This window comes from Monomorium pharaonis, chromosome 11, assembly GCF_013373865.1.
Source record: "Monomorium pharaonis isolate MP-MQ-018 chromosome 11, ASM1337386v2, whole genome shotgun sequence".
Taxonomy (NCBI): Eukaryota; Metazoa; Arthropoda; class Insecta; order Hymenoptera; family Formicidae; genus Monomorium; species Monomorium pharaonis.
This window is the reverse complement of record NC_050477.1, coordinates 787,102-811,686: the sequence shown is the minus strand read 5'-3', so window position 1 is coordinate 811,686 and position 24,585 is coordinate 787,102. Positions and strand designations below refer to the sequence as shown.

Here is a 24,585-nt window from a genome sequence, read left to right as displayed (position 1 = left end):
GCCACGAGAAAGTAAACGGCGAAGGAAGGAAGAAAGAACGAGAAAGAGAGAACGCGCGAGATTGTCCCTTCATAATATAAATGATCGGCGGAAAGATGCGCGACTAGCGTCTCGCCAGATCTGGCGTTGCGATTAACGATGAGAACAGATTTTCTCACGAGGCCCTGACACATTCCCCTCGTGGCCGAGCAGCCTTATTCTCTCGCGTATATGGAATATGGAATGGGTCGTGGAAGATTGCGCGTGACGCGTTTTGTCGCAGATAAGCGTAATGTACCGCGACAGGTGCATCCTGTTTCCGCGCGAACGTGTTTTGCGTCGAGGGAGCGATGTGTAAAATAGCAATTTAGAAAGATACTTAGGTCCAAAATGCTGCTATTAAATATGAATTTTTACAATCTGAATTGTTTTCCATCGCGTAATTTCGGAGCAGAATGGCAATAAAAAAAAGAAAGGCAAGTACGATGCTTTTAACAGATAAATATCTCGAAAAATGTGCAAGACAAAGAAAAATGTTTCAGACAAAAGTTATATAATTTGAAGAAGAATAAATAACAATAAAATTAATTTAAAAAAATTAACTTTTTAAGGTATAAAGATTATCATTTTTTGAAATAAAATTATATAATTTTTGAACATAATATTGCTTGTCAAAACTGAGAGACCTGTATAATTTAAATTTTAACTTAATTATTTTGTAACTGTAGTTTAATTAGGTAAATTATTTATATAAATTATTTGACTAACTTATGTAGAAATCCGACATATAATGTTTCTGAGATTTCTAACATTAATATTAGAAAATTATGAAAAATTGGATATTTACAGCGTACATGACTATTCATGTAATTCCTTTATTGATACAAGGATGCTGCAAGAATTTACAACAAACGTGTCAGAAGATAACTATATAAATGCAGAATGCGCACGGATGACAGAAAAATAAACAGTAATAAACCGTGCTAAATGAATTGTACGCCAATTATGCGCACAGCTTCTGCATTTAGAAGTTTATATACGATTTATCTAGATAGCGTAGCACGACCGTGTTTTACAAGCGCAGAAATAAAAAAATCTCTGTAATAAGATGATTTGATCTTCAACGATGTTACATTGCTCTATTATAAGCGAATTAATAAGTTTAATTGTACTGTTTATCATACAAATTTATGCGAAAAACTGGTGTAACATTTTTTAAAATACATTTGATAGCCATGTGTTAGATCATCTTTCTTTTTAAATTTAAAATCTAAGTTTTGTATTTTGCAAAGTTAAAGAAATGTTTAAATTAGTTATGTATGAATATGTATCAATATAGATTTTTGCTTGTACAGGTTATCGCGTCGTGGGTTAATGCATATATACGATACGTGATGTGACGTAAAAAACGTTGATCGAGAATGTGTTTTATCACGTTAAGCAGATTTTGAATTCTTGCGCGTAAGTGGTATTCTACATTCGAGGCGCAGTAAAGTTTTCAGGAAGATAGTATTTGTTTTTTTCCTACGTGATATAATTTTTAGCACTCTGTAATTTTCCGACATGACAAGAGATTCATCATTTCACTATCTTTACACGGGAAACTTTATAATCAGAATAAAGTTGTCAGAATGAAGTTTCTAATTACAGAAAAGATAAAAACTAAAAATCTCGCGTTTCCTCTATTTAATTAATGACAAATCTCGAATCCTTTATTATTATTTTACCAATTAATGCTGCTTAATTGTACAATTGTTAATTAACTTTAATATTTCGATCTAACATCATATTTTCACTTGCAATTATTTTATATATATATATATATATATATCATATATGAAATGACATGAATCTCAATTTGGCTTAATACATTTAACTTTCTAACTCATGACTTTCTAATCACATATATTTCTATCGATTACTATTATTAATTGTTGCAATTATTTACACCGACTCGTACCGACATCGCCGATAGCGTTAAGGAACCGGCCTCTCGTACCATTCGCAGTGCAGCTGGTTGTCACACAATTGGAGGAGGTCAGGGCAGCCATTTGTCTCTAATACCGAGAAAGAAACATCGGGTCACCCCGCGTTTTCTGTCGCACCGGGTGACCTACTGTTCCTTTCTCGGAGTCGAGAAGAAACGCGCCGCCATTACAACGGGACGCATTATTTATCCATATTCTCCTCTCTTTTTATCACCGCAAATCCGTTGTCGAGACACTTCTTCCTCCCGCGCGGACGATATCATTTCGAAGGATTATATTTTTAGCTAGTCATCGATCATGCGATTTTTCTTCTCTGCTTCGGCAAGAAAGACCGGGCCGGCCGGCCGGTCGACGACGAGTGCTGTCTATCGATCACCGCGGGGTGATTGATCGATACATACCGTGGGTGTATTGCGCGGCAGCCGCAATCGTATAAAAATTTGTCGAAAGTAAGACGCAGTCCAGAACTAAAAGTATATCGCGTACCACGCGCTCGTTCCTTCGGTTGCTATAAGATAGAAAGGGAGAAGTCGAAAGTGTTATTTTTGCTTTTCAGCAGTGAGAGCAGAGAGTACACAGTAGCTAAGTGTAATCACGAATATGATTGCTGTGTGCTCTCAGTCACTTTCAGATCCACCGGGTTGCATCCTACCGTCGCGAGGCGATAATTCGTTGATCTTATTTTCACTTTTTTTTTTTAATCTAACCTTCATTTTACGCCTTGAACATTTCAACGTTATTATTTTAAATTTCAGTTCATTCGCCTTTAAATATTAATAATGACTTTACTAATAATAAAATTAACTTTATTAATAACAAAGCTGACACACTTTTATTATTTTGTTCTTTCTTTGATGTCGGTTTTTCTACAATCTTTATTATTATTATTATTTCATAGAATTCCCATACATACGTATAAAGCGCTGTAAATTGGTGAAACTCGTACTTTTTTCTTACTCTTTTAATCTCTTTCTATGTGTTCTTGATTGCTGTGAATTCGGTTCTCGCAGTTGTAGGAAGATATTTCTTTTCTCCCTCTCCCGTAATACAGTTGCGTGACGGTGAACTAGTTTACTTCTGAGTTTTAACGCGACAAATAGACTATGACGCTAAAGATCCCGATCTGTCTTCAACCTGTTTGATTTTGGTATAATTATTGTCGCGCCAATCGATAAATAATTTCTCACTTGCTATCCGACTAACTTCATCGAAGATATTATGATATAATTTATTACGAATAATTTTATTACAAACATAATTTAATATACATAGTTTAACGTAAAAATATTAATTTAAAGATAAGTTATTATAAAATAATCAATTCTTTTGAAACGAGACAAGTTTGTATTATACAAAATAAATTATTCAATTTCAAAATCATAATTAAGTGTAAATTTATATTAAATGTAGAAAATTACATTTAATAATAAACCATTGTAAAGTGTAATTATTAAACTTGAAACAATGCAAGATTGTGAAATGTAAAATAAATTGTAATTTCAAAATTATAACTAATTACTACAAATAGAAAATTACATTCCGTGGTAAAGAATTGAGCATAATTTTTAGGCTTTTTGCTTCCGATGTCCAAACAGATACCATCGGAGTCATCGACCCGGCACAATAACATTACGCAAAATGTGGTTAGTTAATAATGCAACTCTTGGTGCGCGTTGGTGCGATTACTTAATGTTATCGTATAATTATAAAAAATTTCGCTTTTTTGTCATAAAGCAGTCAATGAAATATTCAATTGTAATATAATATTTTTTTTTCTAAAACATGAAAAAACAACAGATAATAGCTGTAAATAATTAATCGCCTCCAAGAAAAATTGCAATACAAAAATAATGGCAAAATTAAAAATAGAAAAATATTTAAAAAAGATCTATTCTACACAAAAATAATTGTGATTTCCTGATAAAATGAAATAAATAGCATTGTCTTACGTTAGTATTAGCTACTTTTAATTTGTATTCATTATTAATACGAGACACGTGTCAACAAATAAAACTTAATGACTTTTAATTATTCTTCAGACGTATAGTTTCATAGAAATCAATATCCTAATTGCAATTTTTTAATTTGAATAATCGCGACGAATCATATTTAATAAGTTTCTCTCTTAAATGAATCATTAATCGCGACACGACCATAAATTGATTATCTGATAAATCTCTGGGATACTTCAATTAACTTTTGACGTTCGATTAAATTATAAATTTATTTATATAATTTTTAGCATTCCGCACGATAAACTATGTTGACTGTAAGATAAATTTGACATCTTAACTTAAAATTTATTGATTGCTCGACATTATTTTCTTAGAAAATGTTTTATCATCAGTATCAAAATCGCTACTAATCTCTCATGTCATGTAATTGACGTAAAACAATTCGAGATAATTAAGGTACATATTTTTATTATCACTCGAAAAAATTCGAATCAATGATTTCCAAGTTTCATCAACTATTCGTCATTTTGTTATATAATAAAAATATAAAGTATATTAACAGTAAAATATCCTTAATAGAAAAAAAAAAGAATAGAGATTTCAGAATATAATAATTCTACAACCTTTGTATCTATGAGTAGGTACGTAAAAAAAACTATTCTATTTTTTTAAGCTGTTTCTAGAATGAGTGTTAAATATAAATATAAAACGTTCTAAGAAATAAAACATTTAAACCAGAATTTGGTTAATAATAATATAACATTTCATAATACGCAATAAATATTTAAAAGAAAAGCCTTCTTTCTCATTTTCTTTAAAAAGATAATAATGTATTATTACGTATTAAAAATATGGTAAGAAATATTAATTAAATACTAAATAAAAATATTAAAATCATATGAGTTGTACAGTTGGTCAAAATAATACGATATTCAAGTTAAAATTTACTCGATGAGTAAGAAGTTTGGCTAGAGTTCTTGGCAACGCTCTTGGAATATATAAAGTATTTGCTTAGTGCTTTCGAAACATAAGTAAGAATACTTATCACAAAATAATTCTTTTTCCACATAATTTCATTAATATGTCATTCATTACTTTTCAAAAATTTTTAAAAATAATAGATAATTATTAAAAAAATAATTGCATAGCCGATATTAATAAAAACCTTTTACCTAATTGTGTATCTAAATTTTAATTTGCTAAAAAAAAACCCTTCTTCCTACGTCCGTTTAAGAAAAATGATTTCAATGTCCAGATGAAAGACCGCGATACGCGGCCAAAGCGTGTGATTGCCAATCAACGAAATGTATATACCACGTATACTCGTCAACGATCTACACAACGTAAATATTTTCCGATGTGGAAACGGAATCACGCCCGCACGTGCGGCATCTCGATAATTTGGCAGAAATGTTTCGTATAACGATTCGCGTGCATACACGGAACCGTCGTAACGGGAGACGGCCGGCACAGTGGAGGGTTTTCTACATATAGAGGTGAGCGCGACTCGCGAAACGATTCAGTCCTCTCGAAACCACGCGGCAAAAGACAATTCCTAGGATAAGGATAACAATAGCCGCGAGCTCGCTATTCTCGGATGTGTCAACCATAATTCGCGGATTTTTATGAATTTTTGACGAGCGAAACTTCTCACGTACAGAAATATATACGTCAAAAACGGACTTCGTGCAAGATCTGTGTACAACGTTATAGTAGCGAATTCCTCTTAGGGGTGAGTTAAAAGAACGAGCAATCACTTCTTTTATGATCGTATTTTGTAGAACTGAACGTGAATGAAAATTTTCTCAATTCTGCGATCGATAAGAACATAATGTTGACAATTAAACTGAAAGTGTACTTTAAAGTATTATTTAATTCATTGACGTGTTGTTTTTATTTGACAATAATGACAATGACTTGAGATATTTCAGTTTTATAAGCATAATAATCTTCTAACATGTTGAAAATGTTGACAAAAATATGTGATATAAACTACGACGGTAAAAAAATAGAGTAGATTAGATTACTACCAATATGACAATATAAATCGATGGTTATCGTGACAGTTGTGAGTTCAATTTATTATCGAAAGATCTTTATAAGCGTATCAAGTCTAGCTTGATTAGTGAAATGTTAAATTAGCTAAAAGCTATCGATCCTTTTTTCAAGCCATTTGCTCCTTTAGAATTCATCACATTTTTTATAATGAAAAAAACCCTGCGTAATATAGACGCCACGTAAATGCAACTTTTTGATAAATTTCGGAAATTAAATAATTGAATCGAAAGACTGAGCGCAAGATTTAGGTTATCATGTGATCAAATCGAATTGAGAGCAGGATTAAGCAAAATATATATATAATTCTTGTTGTTTAATATTCTGTCAGGTTTAGATGGTACACATTCGGATCGTACACAAAATATTTATCGGCAATGATAGAGCAATGTATTTGATTCGAAGTCGCGACAGGATCGATCGGTGGTTAATTATCGTTTGCGTGGTGAATCACGGATTTAATTAACGGAGTACGATTGCGGGGCAATCGTGAGACGTACGATTCAATCGTTTATGCGCGCAACGTCGAAATTCGTCTGGCAGCTTGGCGAATTTAATTAGTTATTCCCATCTTGCGTTTGTTATTTGCACGATGATATAACTCGATTATTCGATCTGACAATATAATTCTAGCAAATCGTACCAGGTTTCAGATAACAATATTTGCATTATTATCGATTGCCTTGCAGAGCAACATAACAGATATTCTAAGTCGCCAAGTCAGTCAACGTGAAGTCTGCCAACGTGTAGTTGACCTTCTTCTGTTTCGTGACTGGGTGAATTATGCAAGACACGAAAAAAAAAATTGACGGACAGATTACGTTAATATTAGAAAAATTAACGAAGGTTTAACTCGATTTCAGATTTGCCGAAAATGTTTCACGGTTTGTTAATAATAACATCGGAATTTATCGGAGCAGACAGTAGTTAATTTTAAAATGTGCATACAGTAGCTCGCTGATAAAAAGATAACCGGAGAAGAATGTATATTTGCAGATTTACTTGCATCTGTCATTTTTATCATTGTTCGATTCTACTTCCTTCACAAATAAGAGATCAGTATCACGGGGTCGAGGGATGCATTCTCGCTGCACAATTTACTGCCGTGGATAAGATAAAATTGAGACGTCAACATTTTGCACGAGGCTGAAAAAAATAATGCCACTATGCTCTATTTTCAGTAACCTAAGCTTAATTGCGCCGACATGGAGCAAAATGGTATCTCGATAATATCGCCACCGGGTGTCACGGAAAACTCTGTTAGGAAGTCCAAAAGTATCGGCATCACGCTCAGATCCAATGGCACGATACAGTCGGCGAGGAGGAAGCTGAAGATGCCCAGTAAGTACGAATGAATGATGCGATCATAACGGAATATACGTCACAAAGAAATTGAAAGTCCCGTTTCCCGAGAGAATAATTCGACGAATATATTCAACAAAAGTTCAATTATCGATTGTTTTGGAAATATATTTGCAATGCAAAATTCAGGATTTTTGTGATTCCTAAAATTATGTATTTAATTACATGGATTTTATAACAGGTTTTGTGCTAAGTAAATTGTCAAGTAGTCCTTTAAAGATAAAGACATATAAGATGCTCATTATATATGTTCTATTAATTTTTCTATAAATAAAAAAAGATCAATTTACATAAAACCATCAATATTTTATATCTCTTAAGGAAAAATGATGGAATTGTATTTCTCTATGTCTCAAATTTCTTTAAATACGTTATATTTTCGTATTCACCTCGAAAGATCAGATCTTCTAAGCGGATTTCGCACGAGATTGAAGTTAGCAAATCTTTTTTCCGTCTAAAATCGAAACCGAGTAATGTCCGCTTTTATCCCAAATATCGATCGCGGAAATTTGTGTATAAAGAAAAGAAAGCGATACGAACGTTAAAGAATATCAACGCGACCGAGTGAATAACAGTACGTACACGCTTTCCAGTGACAAATCCTCGCTCTTGTGAAACGTTGGAATGAATTTCATTATAATTCATAGAGGTTCCCGTCCATTAGAACGCGAAGCTTACTTTGCAACTATTCTCGCACGTGAATACATATATCAATCTGAACAGAGGTTCCGAACTTTTAATTAGGTATCACCTGATTCTGCGACGATTAATCGCTCGTCCGCCCCCTCAATATTTATCATGTTACCTTATACACTTATCGCGCGCAAAGCATAATCGAATTTCATTAGCTTTAATAGAAATATACAGTTTTTCTAAACACCCCCCTCCAGTACGTTTAATATTACTACATTTTTATTGGTTGTGACAATGCTGCTTAAGGAACCACAACTTGATAATTTTATAATTGAGATTTTTTTGATAAAAATATGCGTGGGCACCTCTGTCAATATTCGTATCTAATATTAACAGAGAAGCTTTTAGACTTGATTATTAATCAATTGAATTTATTTCTTATCTTGCTTTTATTTAATAAATGAATTCAGATCTTGCGTATATCTTTTGTATACACGGTAACTGTAAAGCATTGCATCTTGATTGGAACCGTAAGTAGTTTCAGTAGACAGAAGTAATATAACTGTCCAGTTACTGCTTAAAAATACATGAAATTTCTTCTGCCACGGTAGATCAAACATTCAGTTGTAAGATATTTCCGTTTACCAATGACACGCGCTCGATTTTTAATCTGCCTAAAGTGATGATTCATGATTCACGTCTTTTTACGGTTAATCTTTCATGTATCGTCAGAATGTCGATTCTGTCGAATCCTGCACATCCTCGACTATAACATCCAGAGGAATAAAATTTTAATGAACCTCAATTTTTTTCCTATTGACATATAATTCGCGATTCGCGAATAGACTTGCACCCGCTTCGGGAATCCTATTGGATCTCGGAATAGAAACGCATAGAAGAGATTTTTCGCGAGGAAGCCCAGCGCCGAAGAAGTGACGTGCGCGTTGCACAGAAGGGATCGATCGATGTAATAAGATGGAAAAGGTTTCGCGCGATCGTTCCTTTCCCCCTGCTTTCGAGATTGACCTTAAACTCGCGACTGCCTTCGCGATGCGCAACCGACCTCCTATTCCTCGAAATATTTCCCGTCGTCGTCGTCGTCGCCGCCGCCGATCTCCTTCGCGGTGAAAGAAAGAAGAAAGCGGCGGCTCTTGGCATTACCACCGAGCGCACTATGCTGCGACGCTCTAGGAGTCCCCCCGGGTCTGAAAATTGGGTCGGAAATCGGATTTGACTACGAGGAAACTTCTCTCCTCTCGCGCTGCGTTTTCCATTGTACGTTTTACCGTATCGGCGATATCCTTGACGCGAGGTGAATGTCTCGGCGATCCGGAAAATTAGGTTTCTCGCGCGTAAGTAACGTTGTCACGGGAGTTCGAAAAGTGGTGCCATATACATATATTATACGGTCAACGTTCTCGAGTCAAGGAAAAAAAAACTTTTTTTTTATTTTTTATAGTGATTAATGTTTCGAACCCCCAATTTTACTACGTTCTCAGTTCTCTTGCATAATAATTTTTTCGTTAAAAGCGTTCTACTCAGAAATGGTATAATTTGTTCACGGATCGATTTATAATTACGTCTCTCTCGCATCGACCGTATTCATCGAAGTAATGGAATTATAATTTCTTTTTCCCCCCTTCTCACTTTTACTATTATAAAAGTGCAGAAGTTTTTAATACTTTCAACTATTGTATGCACAGCGAGAATTTCTGATCGACGTCGCACCTGGCGCGTTTGATCTAGAAAGCGGGCTGCGCTCTTCTTTTAACGAGGGTATTTCGGTCGTTTCTCTAGGAAAAAGAAAGTGCATAATGCAACCGTATCAGGAAACGCGGCTGCTCGGACTTTTTTTTTACGAGATGTGTGGCACGCGGGCAGTCTCTACGCTAACGAAATTAGACGATAATTATGGAGCAGGGTAACGCGTATGGGTAACATGTATGGGTTCTTCTCATTCTCTCCTCCGTTATGCGCGAGCGCAAAAAACGGTTTGCTCGAGGCCGTAATTTCAGATGATTCGATCTCTTCTTTACCGTCTAGCTCGTTCGCACTTCATGGCGTATATCTACATCTACGAGATGTTAATTAACCGGCATTATTTCCGTTGAACGTCGCGCGTTCCTCACAATGGTTTCACGAGAATCTCGGAGTCTGACAAAAAAAGAAAAAAGAAAGAAGAAGCCGGTGAGAGGAATTGATTATTCCCGAATGGCTTTTTGTGAATTCTATCTTCCTGAGAAAATCTAGGGAAGCGATACCGGAATGCTAAGTTATGTATACTTGTGTACTTTCACCCGTTTCGTACGATCGCGATGTATGTACAAGACTGATTTATTATCGCGAAAATACGTGCGGTGGGTCTTTAGGAATTAATTTAAATTTAATAGCAGTGCAGTTGTAAAGAGCATAGATATCGGGATGCGGGTCACGCACTATCTGAAAATCCCTATCTCGTGCCGTGTATACCACGGTAAATAGTTAGCTGCTCGTTCAGCTGCTACGTTGACGCAAATACTTTGTCTCGAGATATATAAAATGTTCAGTCTAGATTCATATAACCTGGAAAAATTCCAACGAACGTCAAGACATGTCAAGATAAATTTTCTGGGTTTTCCTTTTGAATCAAGATGTTTAAAAAAATTAGCACATTACGTAAAATGTATTCTGAATTTCTTTCAACACAAAAATTCGCATTATTCAAAATGACAATTGAAAAAAAAAACAGGCGAGTTTACAATAGGGAAGATAGAATAACGAAGCAGTTTTTTGTCTTGTATCTGGCATAGAAAGTAGTTCGGCGGATTATGACGTGAGCGTGTGTGTGTGTATGTGTGCGTCCGTGTTAAGGCAGAACAGCTTCCGGTACGAAGGATGGTATTACCTATATCCGATCTGACGAAAGAAAATTTTGAAATTTTTCGTCGGTTACGAGCTGCTTGCATTATACACCGCCGGCAATATCGCTAATGATTCGCCGTTCGCATTCGAGTGAAACCTTCGTCGTCGTTACAGTCTTATATCATCCATTATTGGATTATATTACAGTGCATTATGTTACAGTTCCTGTAATGAAATCGCCAATTTGGTAACGCCGGGCTCCCATTTCGTCATTTTTATCGTTGAAAACGCGCGGTATGATGGGCGTTCTTGAAATGTGCCAGTAGGTACGTATTCCCTACCTACGTACACGCTAACTCCTCTCTGACGTAAGTTACGTTTATTACGAGATATTTGCAATGCGAGTACATCAATGTCGGCAATAAACATTTCTTCCCGCCGTGCAGTCACGGCCAGATTTAAAGGGGTTCAGTCGCGACAGCGCGGCCGATGATAAATCGAATTATGTTAACGCATGCAAATTTACTTTTGACCGAATCGCGGTTGTTTTTTTGTAATTTCGTAACGGTGGCAAGCAGAACGGTACTTTAAGATATATCTTAAACGGCTCTTCTTCCCTCGACTCTATCGCAGACGAGAATAAATCGGAGATGAAAGTAATGCGTTTCCTATCTTTCACGATTATCATAATCACTTCGCTTTACTTTAGATTTTAATTCGCGCACGTCGGAACCCGGAAAATTTGCAACTGATCTTATCGGAAGCAGTAGCTGTTCCGGATTCCCGGGAAGACATAATTATTGCCGAGATCCGCTGGAAATCGAATAAGAGGCGCCTCCTGAGAAAATTTAGTACATCGTGATATTCTGCCGAGTTTCAGGAAATCTAGAGTTTGACTCTTCCTCGCATTACAACGATTTATCGTGACAATCGCGCTATAATTTACCGATACTTCCTTTCTATCCGTTCTCACGATGGTTGCTCCACTTCCACTACGATCGTGTGACGATATAGCGGGCAGATAGCAAAATGTTGTAGCAGTGAGAATGCAATCAATGCGAGACAATGTCCATTGTGCCGCGGTTACCCGATATTGTTATTATTTATTTGTGCTCGCTTCGCAAATGTTTGCCGTGAATGTTTCTGAAACGAATTCTTGAGAAATAGACACTCTCTAGCTTGTAATAATTGCAGTTGTTGATGATCAGCGAATGCTAAGATAATTAAAATTAACCGAATTAACTGTATGCTGTAAACAAAAATGCTCTACATAAAAATGATATTAAAATATCATTAAAAATATAACGAAATAGACAGAAGATTTATTTTGGATTTCAATTTGGAAATATTTCTTTTTAGCTTTCAACAAAGCTCAGAGATATTTCCCCAATTCATAAACAACATCGACAAACGATATTCGTCATTTCTAATATTTCAAACGTTTTTCAATTGTATTTTAAATTTCAACGAACAGCACTTCGTGAAAAGCGTTTGCTCAGTGCGCACCGCTATTTCATATCTGCGCTTTCTTTTTTTTCAACGTGATGGATTTTCAAAAGAGTGAAAATCCAGAGAATTGTCGGGCGCACACATCAGCGAGCAAAGTGCATGCGTAAAAAGCCGTTAATCTTCTTTTTTTCTTCCTTTTCCTGTTTGGTCGCCGCTATGCTTGCAACAAATTGAGAGAATGCCGGCGTATCGGGTCTGGCACGACACTCGCGAGAGCCACCGGACTCCGGCCATTCACCGCGAACTTGACCCACTGTCACACTTGCAACACCGCACCGGTGCGCGATGCACGTGTTGTACTCAGGCGCTTTCCGTGTATTCCGGGTACAGAAAAGGCAGACCGTGTTCCGTGTACTTTTCACTTCCCCTTACGGCGCCGCGGTTTATCGCACTCTTGCAACTGTACACCGATGACGTAATGGCCACCGAGACCTATTCTTTTATTTCCTCGTTGCATTAAGCTCGAGATTCCACGTGTATCTGTTGTATCGTATCCGTCGACTTCCTGCGACGCAGATGGAATTGCGTCGTAAAAAAAAAGATTCTCACTAATTGTGAGATAGTAACAAACTGTCGACAACGAAAAATCGCGTATCGTCGATTAGACAAGCGAAGTGTCAACTAATTTCGTAACTTGATAACGATTACTTATATATTATATTTTGCACATTAATATGCCATACGCGTCATCAAATTCACCCGCGTCACGCGGATGTGCTTCGATAGTTTCGGATTTCTGGCGCTCATCGAGAAATTGTTTTATGCAACGCGTTGAATATGTGCGAAATTACTTTTGACGTCGTGAATCTAATCGACTGTGACAATCGATGGCGCGACGTGATATTACACAAGAGCGCGTGTAATTACACGATAATTATCGATCGTCGCCGGTCGTTCTACACGCGAGTAACCGTCAGCGATATGAAAGATCACGCGGATAATCGCATTCAGCAATTTTTACTTTTTTTTTTTTTGTTAAACACTCGTTGCAACGTAAAGCTTTCCCGCGAACGGGGGAAAATCGTTTCTCTTTCTCTCTCTCTCTCTCTCTCTCTCTCTCTCTCTCTCTCTCATTGGAAGAAAAATGCCCTTGCGTTTCAAGCACCTGCGAGATTAAGCAATTAGAGCGTGCCGTCCGTTTAACGTATCTCGCAATTCATCAGCCAACGAAAGCTGAAGAGAAATAAAAATCCGCTAATGTAAAGAAAAGCGTATCTGCTTTTGTGCATCGCCGCGCTCTCGTGCATCACGATGCTCCCGACGGTTAATCGGCGAACAGCGTGCGTTTCTCAGGCGTAAGCCAGGAATTTCTCCGTGATACGATTACCGAGCCATTTTCTACTATTTCAGAGGATTCATATCACATCCCACGAGAAATTTGAAAATGCACGTACGGGCTGTACGCTCGAATATACATGCGACGGCTCTGCGGCTTGCACGCGCCTTCCATCCTTGTTTGGCGAGGGGAGGAGGGGGGGGGGGAATGAATATTTATGCGTCTTCGTTTGCACGCCACGTAACGCCATCAACTTTACTCAATGGCGCTACGTTTTAATGGTATTCATGGTATCCGCGGGCATACTATGTGTACGTGTGTGAAAAATGTTCCGGCGAAAAACGCTCAGCTGATCAAACACCTGGATTCTCTGAGGCGACATATAAGTAAATTTATCTTCACTTCCCAAGACAAGTGAACGGTGTTGACCTTTTCTGAAATAGGCCAAAGCTTACATAGACCGTTTCAAAATTATTGTATCTACTTGTAACATCTGAGATTTTCGCATACGTTATAAGATTCAAGCCTCTTTTTTAATCTCACGTCAAAACACTTCAGGATGTAGATCAAGTTTATTTATAGAGATTATAAAATAATCAAGAAATAAACAGACTCTGATTTTGCCAGAGCGCCATTTACTTTAAAAATGCAAGACTGAGAATCTTTTTTGGGGTAAAAGAAAACCTGATTTATGGATCGTAACTTAATCTTTTAAAAAATTCGATGAAAATCAAGTTTGCTTCATGAATTTACCGAGTAGCAGAAAGATCGTATCGGAATATAACAACGGATCAGTTGCAGCTCACATGATGGTCGATCGTATTTCACGCGATGAACCTGTTACGATATCGTTTTGGTCGTATTTCACGGACCAAAGTTCGGACGTAGTCGTGTATTTTCTGCGGGAATAAAAAGTCGCTCGTCGTGTGTATCGCGACGCAAGTACGTGACAACTTGTAGACTTATGTACTTTAACGTGGCAAAGAAAAGCCATGTTACACAAATCCGTGTATTCCGCGTTACATTATATAATGTTCAGACCATGTCATCGCCGATCGGCCGAACGACCGGTCAGCCATTAGCAAAATGTTACCTGGTCAGAGGCAATCACCCGGATTTTCAATACTTTCACACGTAACAGCGAACGGCGTTGTATCACATCAAATAAACGCGGAACTTTCGTGTCAAGCGATTTTATATCTAATTCTCGATCGATTCGTGGGAAAAGTTTAATAGGTTCTATCAGTAAATGAATTGGAAAGCTAATTATGGTAATTAGAAAAACGCCTTATTCAAGCTAATAGACAAATTATGATGAGCCCAATTACAAAATTGTAATTATGCCGCAGCGCGGACACAGTCGCACATACATAACTTTATGTAAAGTTCAGGAGCCTTATTACCATCAGTTAATTAACGGATATAGCGAGTAATCAAATTGGTAATCAAAATAATGGACGTAATATACATTTATATTTAAGTTCGTCGTTTATCAACAAGATTATCTCGTGGAAAAGAAGAAAAAATATTTTTCCCATAAATGTAGGAGTAACGTAGGAAACTTGTGGCTGACGAATGTAATGAAAGGTGAATTATTAAACCAAACGAATTGTCCTGAGCACGACGTTTCAATCAAAGAACTTTGTTTAACCCGGCACACCACTAAATGCATATCCATATATGCAACTGCGCGACGTGAAAGATAATTAAGATGACACATCTGCGTTTATCTTATCGTTTCATTAATATCAACTGCGACCAGTTGGGCAAATACTATTTTTCCGATCGTTGATGCACATGTGTGCAAACATCGTGACATATATAAATTAGAAATGTCGCATTTTTACGACGGAGTCACGAGTGCGCGTACCGCGAGTCTACTTCTTAAAGAAAATATGCTGTGTTTAGTCCTCTTCCCCCCTCCCTCACCTCATGCGAGAAATTCACCGGATATTATAAACACGAAACGCACTTTGCTCGTCATCGTACGTTGCATCGAGAGAAGCACGAGAGAAAAACTGGCTTTCTACCTTTTCAGTGCAATTGATTTATGGAAATTTCACTGCTCGCGTACCGCCGCTATTAGAGATCACTGAAATTTGCAGTACGTGAGTAATTCTCTGATACTTTTCCGTGGCGAATCATCGAAATAAATTGCCTCTTCGCAATCCTATTCAGTTACGAAGCGCAATTCTATGCTATCTAGTTACGGCGTTGCGTTGCGAAAAATTAACAGCAAAATACAAAAATTTGAGCGGTCGATTGGACACGCTGAAAATTACGCCTCGCATCAAATGCTCGAAATATTTACCGTAATGTATAAAATTCTTGTAACTTTATTAAAAAATTGTAATAATTAATCTACATTCATAATAGCCTATTAATTACAGTTAATTGCAATATTATAGTCGATTAATTGATCGAGTATAACGTTTTAAAAATGACATGTACTCAAACTTTTGATACAATAGTCTGACAGCAGGCAGCTTACAAAATAATAGAAATGCATAAATATTCTGCATAAATATACACGTACAATATTAATTTAATATTCTGAAATGCGCATTGCTGCTTTATCAATCCACTGCGTGTCGCGATACGGTAGATTTCTGCTGTCTCTTTGTGTACTATCGATAGTTGGTAAACTCATGCATCGTAGTCGGTATACTGATGAAAATTTTCCAGGCACATCGGAGTGAAGCGCGCGCGCGCGTTAATTTGTACGAGAGATACCGTAGATGGTGCATCGATGAAAGCGCAACGCTGCGCGTCCCTTTCATTCAATTCCCTTTTTCCTTTCTCCTTTCTCCCCGATAGATTGCCCCGCGCAACTTCAACACGAGTCTCCAATTTCGTGTTAATTTCATCAAATTACAGTTAGTTTAACTTGTTAAAAATAAAGAAGATATTGAAGGCAAAGTGCGCGCAGTTGAAGTACAGGACATTTCACCCGGCGAACGTAATTGTTGATTACTTTCGCGATCCGTAATTATGCTCCTGCACTTTCCTGCTAATTACCATCAGCCTCCGTTCTTCACAGTTTGGTTTTTTAATTAGCGATTAGAGATATGCCCCCGTCCAAGTTACGTGGAACTTGGAAAGTGCACATCTCTCCCCCTCTCACCCTGGCGCAAAAATATATTTCCGTGAATATAGATATATGTGCCGTGTCTTGAAGCGATCTCGCATGTGTTTTCCTCGCGAGTTTCTATTCGGTCCTGATGTACATACAACATGCGCGCAATGGCTTTCTACACTTTATTCCGCCAGTATACCTCGCCATCTTTACGACCGTCGGATCATTAACCGGTGATAAATTAGCAAAACGTTAAGAGAGCGCGTATAAAAGTGTACGGTTTTAATTTTTTTATGCCAATTAATTGCCGGTCGATCGGCTTTTACGAACACGTTGGATTATTATTTCTTTCGTAATATAGACTAAAAAGGAATATAAACGTCTTTTTTTTTTCATAAATATCGACAAATATCGACTGCATATGAACTATTGATAGGTCAGAGCGCACATGTAATAAATAAAAAGAAGTAAAAAATAAAGTTTCTTTATATTAGAGGCAATTTTATATACTGTATTTTCTACATAAATAAGGCTTTATAATATTATATAAAATGCAAGCATAAACTTGGAAAAGGCAGAAGATAGTAGCTTATCTACTTATATTTTTACTGAGTTATTGACGTAAACTATTGATACGATAAATTTAAACGATCCGATTTGGTATTCATATAAAAATTTACATATATTTTACCACATAATGAATCATAACAAATACGTATTCCAGAATTAAATAATTTGTGGACAATAAACTGTGAACTTTTGTTTTTATAAAAATGCAACCAGAAATAAAAAATAATGTAGATTTATACTGCGGTCCGGTATATGCTGTTTTACGTACACGTAAATATACATTAAGTCATTTGTTTCTGTTTGATTCTGTAATCGATACGATTCGGAGTATTCGAAGATTTTAAGAAGATAAACGCGCGACTTTGGACTGTGTTTCCGCCATCGCAGCTAAATCCGGCTGATCCACGAGTGCCGATGACTGATCACTATCTGTCCCCCGGTCCGCGTTACACTGAGTCTGTGTGTTAATGGAAATCATACGTGACACGTGTTCGGCTCTAATTATATCCGTGCGACATACGGTTAATCACGAGAACTCGGCCGTAATTCTAGGGCAAACTAGGTGCGTAGGTATCTCTATGCATAGTTCAGAGATGCAGACGGATATGTATATGTATAAGCGCGATTAAACCCGAAGGATATTGACATCCGTATGTTATGAATATCATATGAATATCGTATCATATGAATATATGTGTGGAAGTTGGGCGATGCGCATGCACTACGGATCTGAATGATCCGTTCAGGAAATGCAAAACACGGATGCAACACAATGCGTATGTAGCACGATAACTACAGATTAATACGGAAGTATTTATATTGTAACATGTTATAGACGAAATATCGAATTGTGTTTCTCGCATGTTAAAAACTGAAAAAATAAAGATTTGCAAAATACCTGAGCAGGATTGCAAGATTTAATTTCATTATTTTATCGTGACAGTTTTTTTCTGTAATGCCATAAAAAATGTATTATCAAGTAAATGTTATATCAAGTAAAACTAATTGCATAAAAAATGGCATAAATAAGTATAAATATTTTATTTTTAATAATAATGTTTCGTTGCATATAGAAGCACTTTAGATGTTATCAATTTTTGATTTTAAAAAGTAGATAATGGGTATTATGTTTATTATTGCGTAAGTTAATTACAGCAAATTGTTAAACAATCAAATCGGGCGCATATTTTCTGGACAAGATGTTTGATTAAATTAATATACGTGCGTGCGTGCTTGATTTAATTAATATTTACTTTTCTTTATATCGAATAACACGTAAACAGATTAAATAATTTTGTATTTAGTGTAAAGAGAGAGAGGGGGGAGGGGAAGAGAAAATAAATATCTTCGCAGAATTAACCATAAAATAAAAAGGAGAAAAAATATCACTATTTTCTAGATAATCTAATATCTTCCTGTGTGGCAAAGAGATAAAAATGGCGGAATGCAAATATGTTCGAAAAATAAATAATAATATTTAAATAAGATCTAATAACGCTATTTTAAAAAATTGTTGAATTACGATTGGCAATTATTAACTGAAAAGTGAGCATTCTAATATTGTAATTCATAATTTTAAAGTTACATAAAATAAAATTACCATTGTCCAAAATATTATATACATTTGAAACAATTTCATAAAGTTTTATCGGCACATCGATAATAGTTACGAAATTATCAAGGCTGCATGGCAAGAAGAAAAGTCACAAAGTCTTGACCTCTGGCTGCAGATTACTTGGTTGTTAATAATACTTCGTTAGCGTCTGAGAGATGAAATATTGACCTGCGATTATTTCTTAATATATAATACAATTTTAAAATTAATACAAGGCATAAAACACAATAAGTGGTCAATATATTTTGCATTAAAATATAGCGAACAGTTAAAAGTAAAAAGAAAAAAACAAAATTATTATATATATATATATATATATATATATATATATATATATATATATATGCCTATAATTCAATTCCAGTCTATCAAAGGATTAAAATATACGGAACAAAATAAATAGAAGTTGTATATCAAAATAACCCGAAAATGATAAGCATTACAATGGCATGCTCGTTCAAAGAGCGTACTTTAACTTAATTGTTGCAAACTAGTTTAGTTCAACTTTCAGCGATTCAAGCGAAAATTTTAAAGCCCTCACCCCTCGCGAAAAATTTTACGTAGCTCGCGAGAGTTACATCGAGCAAGTTTCACAAACGTCGAAGGAAACTATGCCATCTTGTCAAGGAAAAAAAAAGTAGGAAGCGCTCAATGGAGCGACGTTCTCTCAATGGAGAATACTTATTGAAGTCCAACGTTTTCCACAACGTTTTTCGAATATTGACCTCTGGTGTGCATAACTTTATCGATGCTTTCATATAAATTCAACGTTGACCCATCCCATCCTAGGTTTATATCAGTGATAATCGCATTCAACGTCGGACGAACAAAGTTTCCACTTGAAAATTTATAACAAAGTGACAGGTCAAGTTATCATGCCTGTCAATCCAAAAACTCCTCTTCGCCGAAAACTATTACACTTTTTGGAATTTATTAAAAAACAATCAATTATTTTATAAAATAGACACTTAACATAAAAACACATTGTAAGTTTTAAATAAAGAATTTTCAAATGGTTTGTCTAAATATCACTGAATCGTTCAAAAAAGAATTATGAGTTAATTTCGTGTATTATAAATGGGTTACAAAAATTATTGTCTTTTAACACAGTGATATTAATTATGAAAAAAAGAACAATGGTTCACGATTTCTTTTAAGTTTTCGAATCTAAAATTAACAAGATAATCTAGCTCGTTTGTATCTTGGAATAAAAAGTACATTTAAAAAGATGTAGAACCGCCTTTTGCTTTCTTCTCTCGCTCCTGCATTTAATGATTCAAGAGAGCTGTGCATAGGTCGCGGTTGGCGATTGGAATGTGCGTACACGTGTGTATGTTACATGCGTGTGCGCATATATCATCGTTATGTATATATATTAACTGTCTTTGAAAACAAAGCGTTGTCGTTACACGGTTACATTCAACGAGAGAATCCTTGCGTCTTGACTTTTCTCGATTACACATTCAGTGGCTTCAGTTCATGTAACACACAAAAAATAAAAATGTACCGCAGTTGGACTCTCGGTATGTACTCTTTGTACGTACGATAGTTGTGTTTTAATTAAATATCATTGCCGGTGCACGTTTCCGAGACTGAGCCGGTAATGAGACCGCAAGTGTTCGTACTTGCTTACAAAGACGTGAGAGTGACGTGCTTGAGCGGGCATTCTCTGTGAAATCATGAAGTAACGCTTTATTCTTCTCGAACACGTCGCGAGACAATTCGTAAATTATTCGTGCAGTTTCGCAATTATAATACCGCGATTCAAGCGTATTCTTGAACTTCACGATTTAATTCGCTTCACAATTTAATTACTTTATTAGAAATGAAACTTTATTAGAAATGAAAATAAATAACATGATTCATCATTCTGTAAAATTATCGTAAAGATATGGATGTTCTTTACGATTGGACGATACGAGTACTTTTATCGGACCTGGTTACTAAGTACTTGTAGATTTACCCTTTCCACGAGAAACAAAATTTATAAATTCAATAAGTATCCATAAATATCTATATATCGTATGGCGACGATGAACATTGCAACTGGTTGGCACGAGCCATACAATATTAATATGACGGAAATAAAGCTCGAAGAATCAAAAGTAGAATTAAAGACGGAATTTCCCGTTAATACCTCAGGGTTAAAGAAGACGGAGGATGGTAGCACGTGGGACAAGTTCCTGACTCTTCTAGGAGAATTGATTGGAACAGCAATTTTGGTCTTTCTGGGATGCATGGCGTGCCTAGGCAGTATGAAGCCGTATCCCTCTGGGATTGGATCAGTTATACCTGTCATACAAATCTCCGTCGCTTTCGGTCTTGCAATTATGATCGCTATACAGGTATGACTTCACTTTTCAATTTGGCAATTAATGTTTTCACCGATAAAAATCATTAATACCATTTCTTTTGCAATGCATCGGTGATCAGTTTTTGATCAACTCCATTTTATTTATCTCTTGCTTATATTTTTTTAAAATCATAAGTCTACATCAGAGTTTTTCTATTTTATATATATATTTTAATAATATATATTAATAATTAATATCTCTGAAGCGTGTTCATACTTGCTCACAAAGATATGAAAGTGACACGCTCGCATTCTCTGCAAAATCATAACACAAAGTAACGTTTTACTTTTTTTCCAATTCGTTGCGAAACGATTCGTAAATATTTGTAATTATTTGTGTAGCTTCTTGTCGCCTAACTGCTAATTATTTGTTCTTTTCCAGTGCGTTGGTCACATCAGCGGCGCTCACCTCAATCCGGCTGTTACAATCAGCGCAGTGATTTTTGGTAATAAATCCCTGACAATGGCCGGATTATACATCATCACACAATGTTTGGGTTCCCTATTAGGCTACGGCCTACTAAAGGTTAATGAATACGCATATATTCATTTATTCACGGAGTATAAAAAAAAACACATGTAGATTACGTTTCCGGTAGATAAACTCAGGCAAAGGCCTGATACACGTTCGCGTTTATATAACACGTTATCAAAAATTATCTTAAATTACAAATATCAATATTATTTTTTCTCCGTCTGAACGCCCATTTGCTCCTAAAGCTAAAAGATTATCTCTATTCCCGTTAATTGCAACACCCAATCATCCGAGATGCCAAAATTCCATGGATCGTTGTAAATAAAATTTTAACAGCAAGTTCGAATTACTTATCACGTAAAACAACAGAGGTAGCGAATTCGCGTAAAGTAATCGATTAAATTTACATTTAATTACCTCCTGGAAATTAAGTTAACTTTTGTATTGACAGATGATAACGCCAGAGAGACTTGCGCATACCGGTGATCCACGGACAGTCTCCTCGTTTTGCACGACAAATGTTAATGAAGCACTACCGGTCGGTTACGGGGTTATGGCTGAGGCTTTAGCTACGGGCATACTCGTCTTCTTCGCCTGCGGAAGTTGGGACTCGCGAAACGCGAAGAACACCGACTCGCTGGGACTTAAATTCGGCCTCTGCGTCACCGCGTTGTGTCTTGCTTTCATCCCTCATACCGGTTGCAGCATGAATCCCGCTAGATCGTTCGGGCCAGCAGTATGGACTAATCATTGGGAAGCTCACTGGGTATACTGGGTGGGACCGATTAGTGGCGGCATTATCGCGGCTCTGATTTATCGATGCCTATTTTGGGAGACGGAAGATCAGGAGAACACTAAGCAGGACGTGGGAACTTTGAATGGCATCGTTCAAGAGACGTAAACGGAATGGTACGTATGCTTCTCATCAAGTGAAAACACACTTAGTTTGCATGGTTTGTTTTTTTTTTCCTATTAATTTACAAGCAACAATAAAAACTATAATTAAAATAAAAATATAATCTCAGTAAAAAAAATGTACATTTCGTACATTCAATTATTTAAACAACTCGTTAATTGGTTTACTTTCTTCCACGCATATTAAATTATTTTTTTAATTATATAGAAATTATTTGACAAATGAAGAACTCCTCCGCTTCGCTTCGGATAGTTCTTCCTCGTCGGGAGCACAGTTTCAAATCATTTTTTTATGCTTGTCCTACTTTCGTCCATTCAGTTCCTCAAATATCTTTTAGATATTTTTGGGTGACATCGTTTTTCACCGTCATTTTTACCGAGTAATCTACGAGCCGAACTTGTATCGTGCGTATTTTCTTTCAGCGAGCGAAATTGCATTCCGGTTGTCGGTGGTTCACAAATTGAAATCCCGATCGCTGGTATTTTCCCCGGTTGAGAAAGAGTACGTTGCAAAAGTTGCGGCGGAAGATCCTCTCGTGCGGAGCGATGGAAGCAGATCGGACTGGGTCCGGAACTTTCCGAATTTCTACTTCTATAAAGACGTTCGGAAGCGTCCCATTCGAAAATCTTGTAAACCGAAGAATCGCAACGCATCGTGGGACTGTGACAAGGACTTTCGCGTCATGGACTGACGTGACGGATTATTTTTGTACAAAAATGCACGGTGAGAATTTTCTCTTAAAATTTACTCTCAAAATCTGGCATTTGTGGGATAGTGTGTAACCCCGAGGAATTTTATTATACTTTTTAGTAAATTTTACTAAAAAGTATAGTAAAATTTCTCGAGGTCACACATTATCCCACAATTACCAAATTTTGAAGGTAAATTTTAAGAGAAAATTCTCTCCGTGTGCGATATAATATTAGATAAGGCGCGTATTCGTTAGCTTTAGATGCCATGGATGCAAAAATTCCAGGCGTGTTCGTTATAGCAATTACATTTTATTCACTTTGTCCGCATCACGGCCGCGCAAAACACCGTGGAAAGGCATTTCAAATATGAAAAGCGACAAAATATAAATTATTCTTTTTACTAAAAAAAAAAAAAAATATATATATATATATATATATATATATATATATATATATATATTAGAACAAAAATACACATTATTACAAATGCGATCTAAAAGATATCTCAGTAAAAGAAACATTGAAAATTTTATTTAGAAAACTAAAATGTATGATAAATAATTAGTATCATTTCCATCTCGAATGTCTAAACTGATAAAATGTATATTGCTCAGTCGTGACGCATATTTATATTTTTGCTACGTAGTACACATAGTCTTTTCACCGCCAGCACATTCGAAGAAAATCGCTCTATGCTGTATAACACAAAGCGTGGCACCAGAATAATGCATATAGTTTCATCTTGCAGTACACAGTTTCGAGTATCGACTTTCCCTCATTCTCCATTTCTTCTTATTCTTTCATTATTCCGTAGAAGCGAAGCGCACGTATACGCGTGGGAAAAATTCCTCTTACACGTATTTCGCGGCGGCACGACCGCGGCCGGTCTCTCGCCGCGCTTTTTATTAATTATTAGCGAATTTATGGATTACAGATTCGCTCACTTGCAATTCCACTAAATTCGCCGCCATTATATTGTACACGTACGCGATGCAGCTCGTTAAGACCGACGTTGAGGTGGCTGCTCTCTCGCGCAGTAGCAGCGGCGGTAACACGGCCGTCCTCTGTCGCCCTCTTTCTCTCTCTCTCTCTCTCTCTCTCTCTCTCTCTCTTACCCTCCTTCTCTCCTAACCCCGCTACGACGAAATTCGAAATAACGGAATTAGTCTCGGTGAATTCAGGAAATTACCTCCATCGCCGTCGGTCGCGCCAAAGTTTTAATTGTACTCGGTACATATCTATGCACGCGCGTGTGAGTGTGCCGTATGCGTGTGTGTACGCGATTGCAAT

The 24,585-nt window shown here is 36.4% G+C and overlaps 2 protein-coding genes across 2 annotated transcripts in view; one reads left to right on the top strand and one right to left on the bottom strand.

Moving 5' to 3' along the window:
- LOC118647927 overlaps window positions 1-24,585 on the bottom strand; it is a 58,420-nt gene that overhangs the window by 10,391 nt on the left and 23,444 nt on the right. The gene's annotated exons all lie outside the window — the stretch shown is intronic.
- LOC105841134 (aquaporin) lies at window positions 5,439-23,733 on the top strand. Its single transcript, XM_012688266.3, has 6 exons — window positions 5,439-5,654; window positions 7,159-7,318; window positions 21,002-21,204; window positions 21,595-21,738; window positions 22,139-22,596; window positions 23,026-23,733. The coding sequence occupies exons 2-5, from the start codon at window positions 7,183-7,185 to the stop codon at window positions 22,586-22,588; spliced, it is 933 nt and encodes a 310-aa protein (XP_012543720.1). The 5' UTR covers window positions 5,439-5,654; window positions 7,159-7,182; the 3' UTR covers window positions 22,589-22,596; window positions 23,026-23,733.

Bases quoted from the DNA above. Each gene is read 5' to 3' on its own strand.
- LOC105841134 (XM_012688266.3), top strand. From the start codon at position 7,183: ATGGAGCAAAATGGTATCTCGATAATATCGCCACCGGGTGTCACGGAA. The intron at 7,319-21,001 runs GTAAGTACGAAT...TTAATACCTCAG, and splicing joins GAGGAAGCTGAAGATGCCCA to GGTTAAAGAAGACGGAGGAT. The intron at 21,205-21,594 runs GTATGACTTCAC...GTTCTTTTCCAG, and splicing joins CAATTATGATCGCTATACAG to TGCGTTGGTCACATCAGCGG.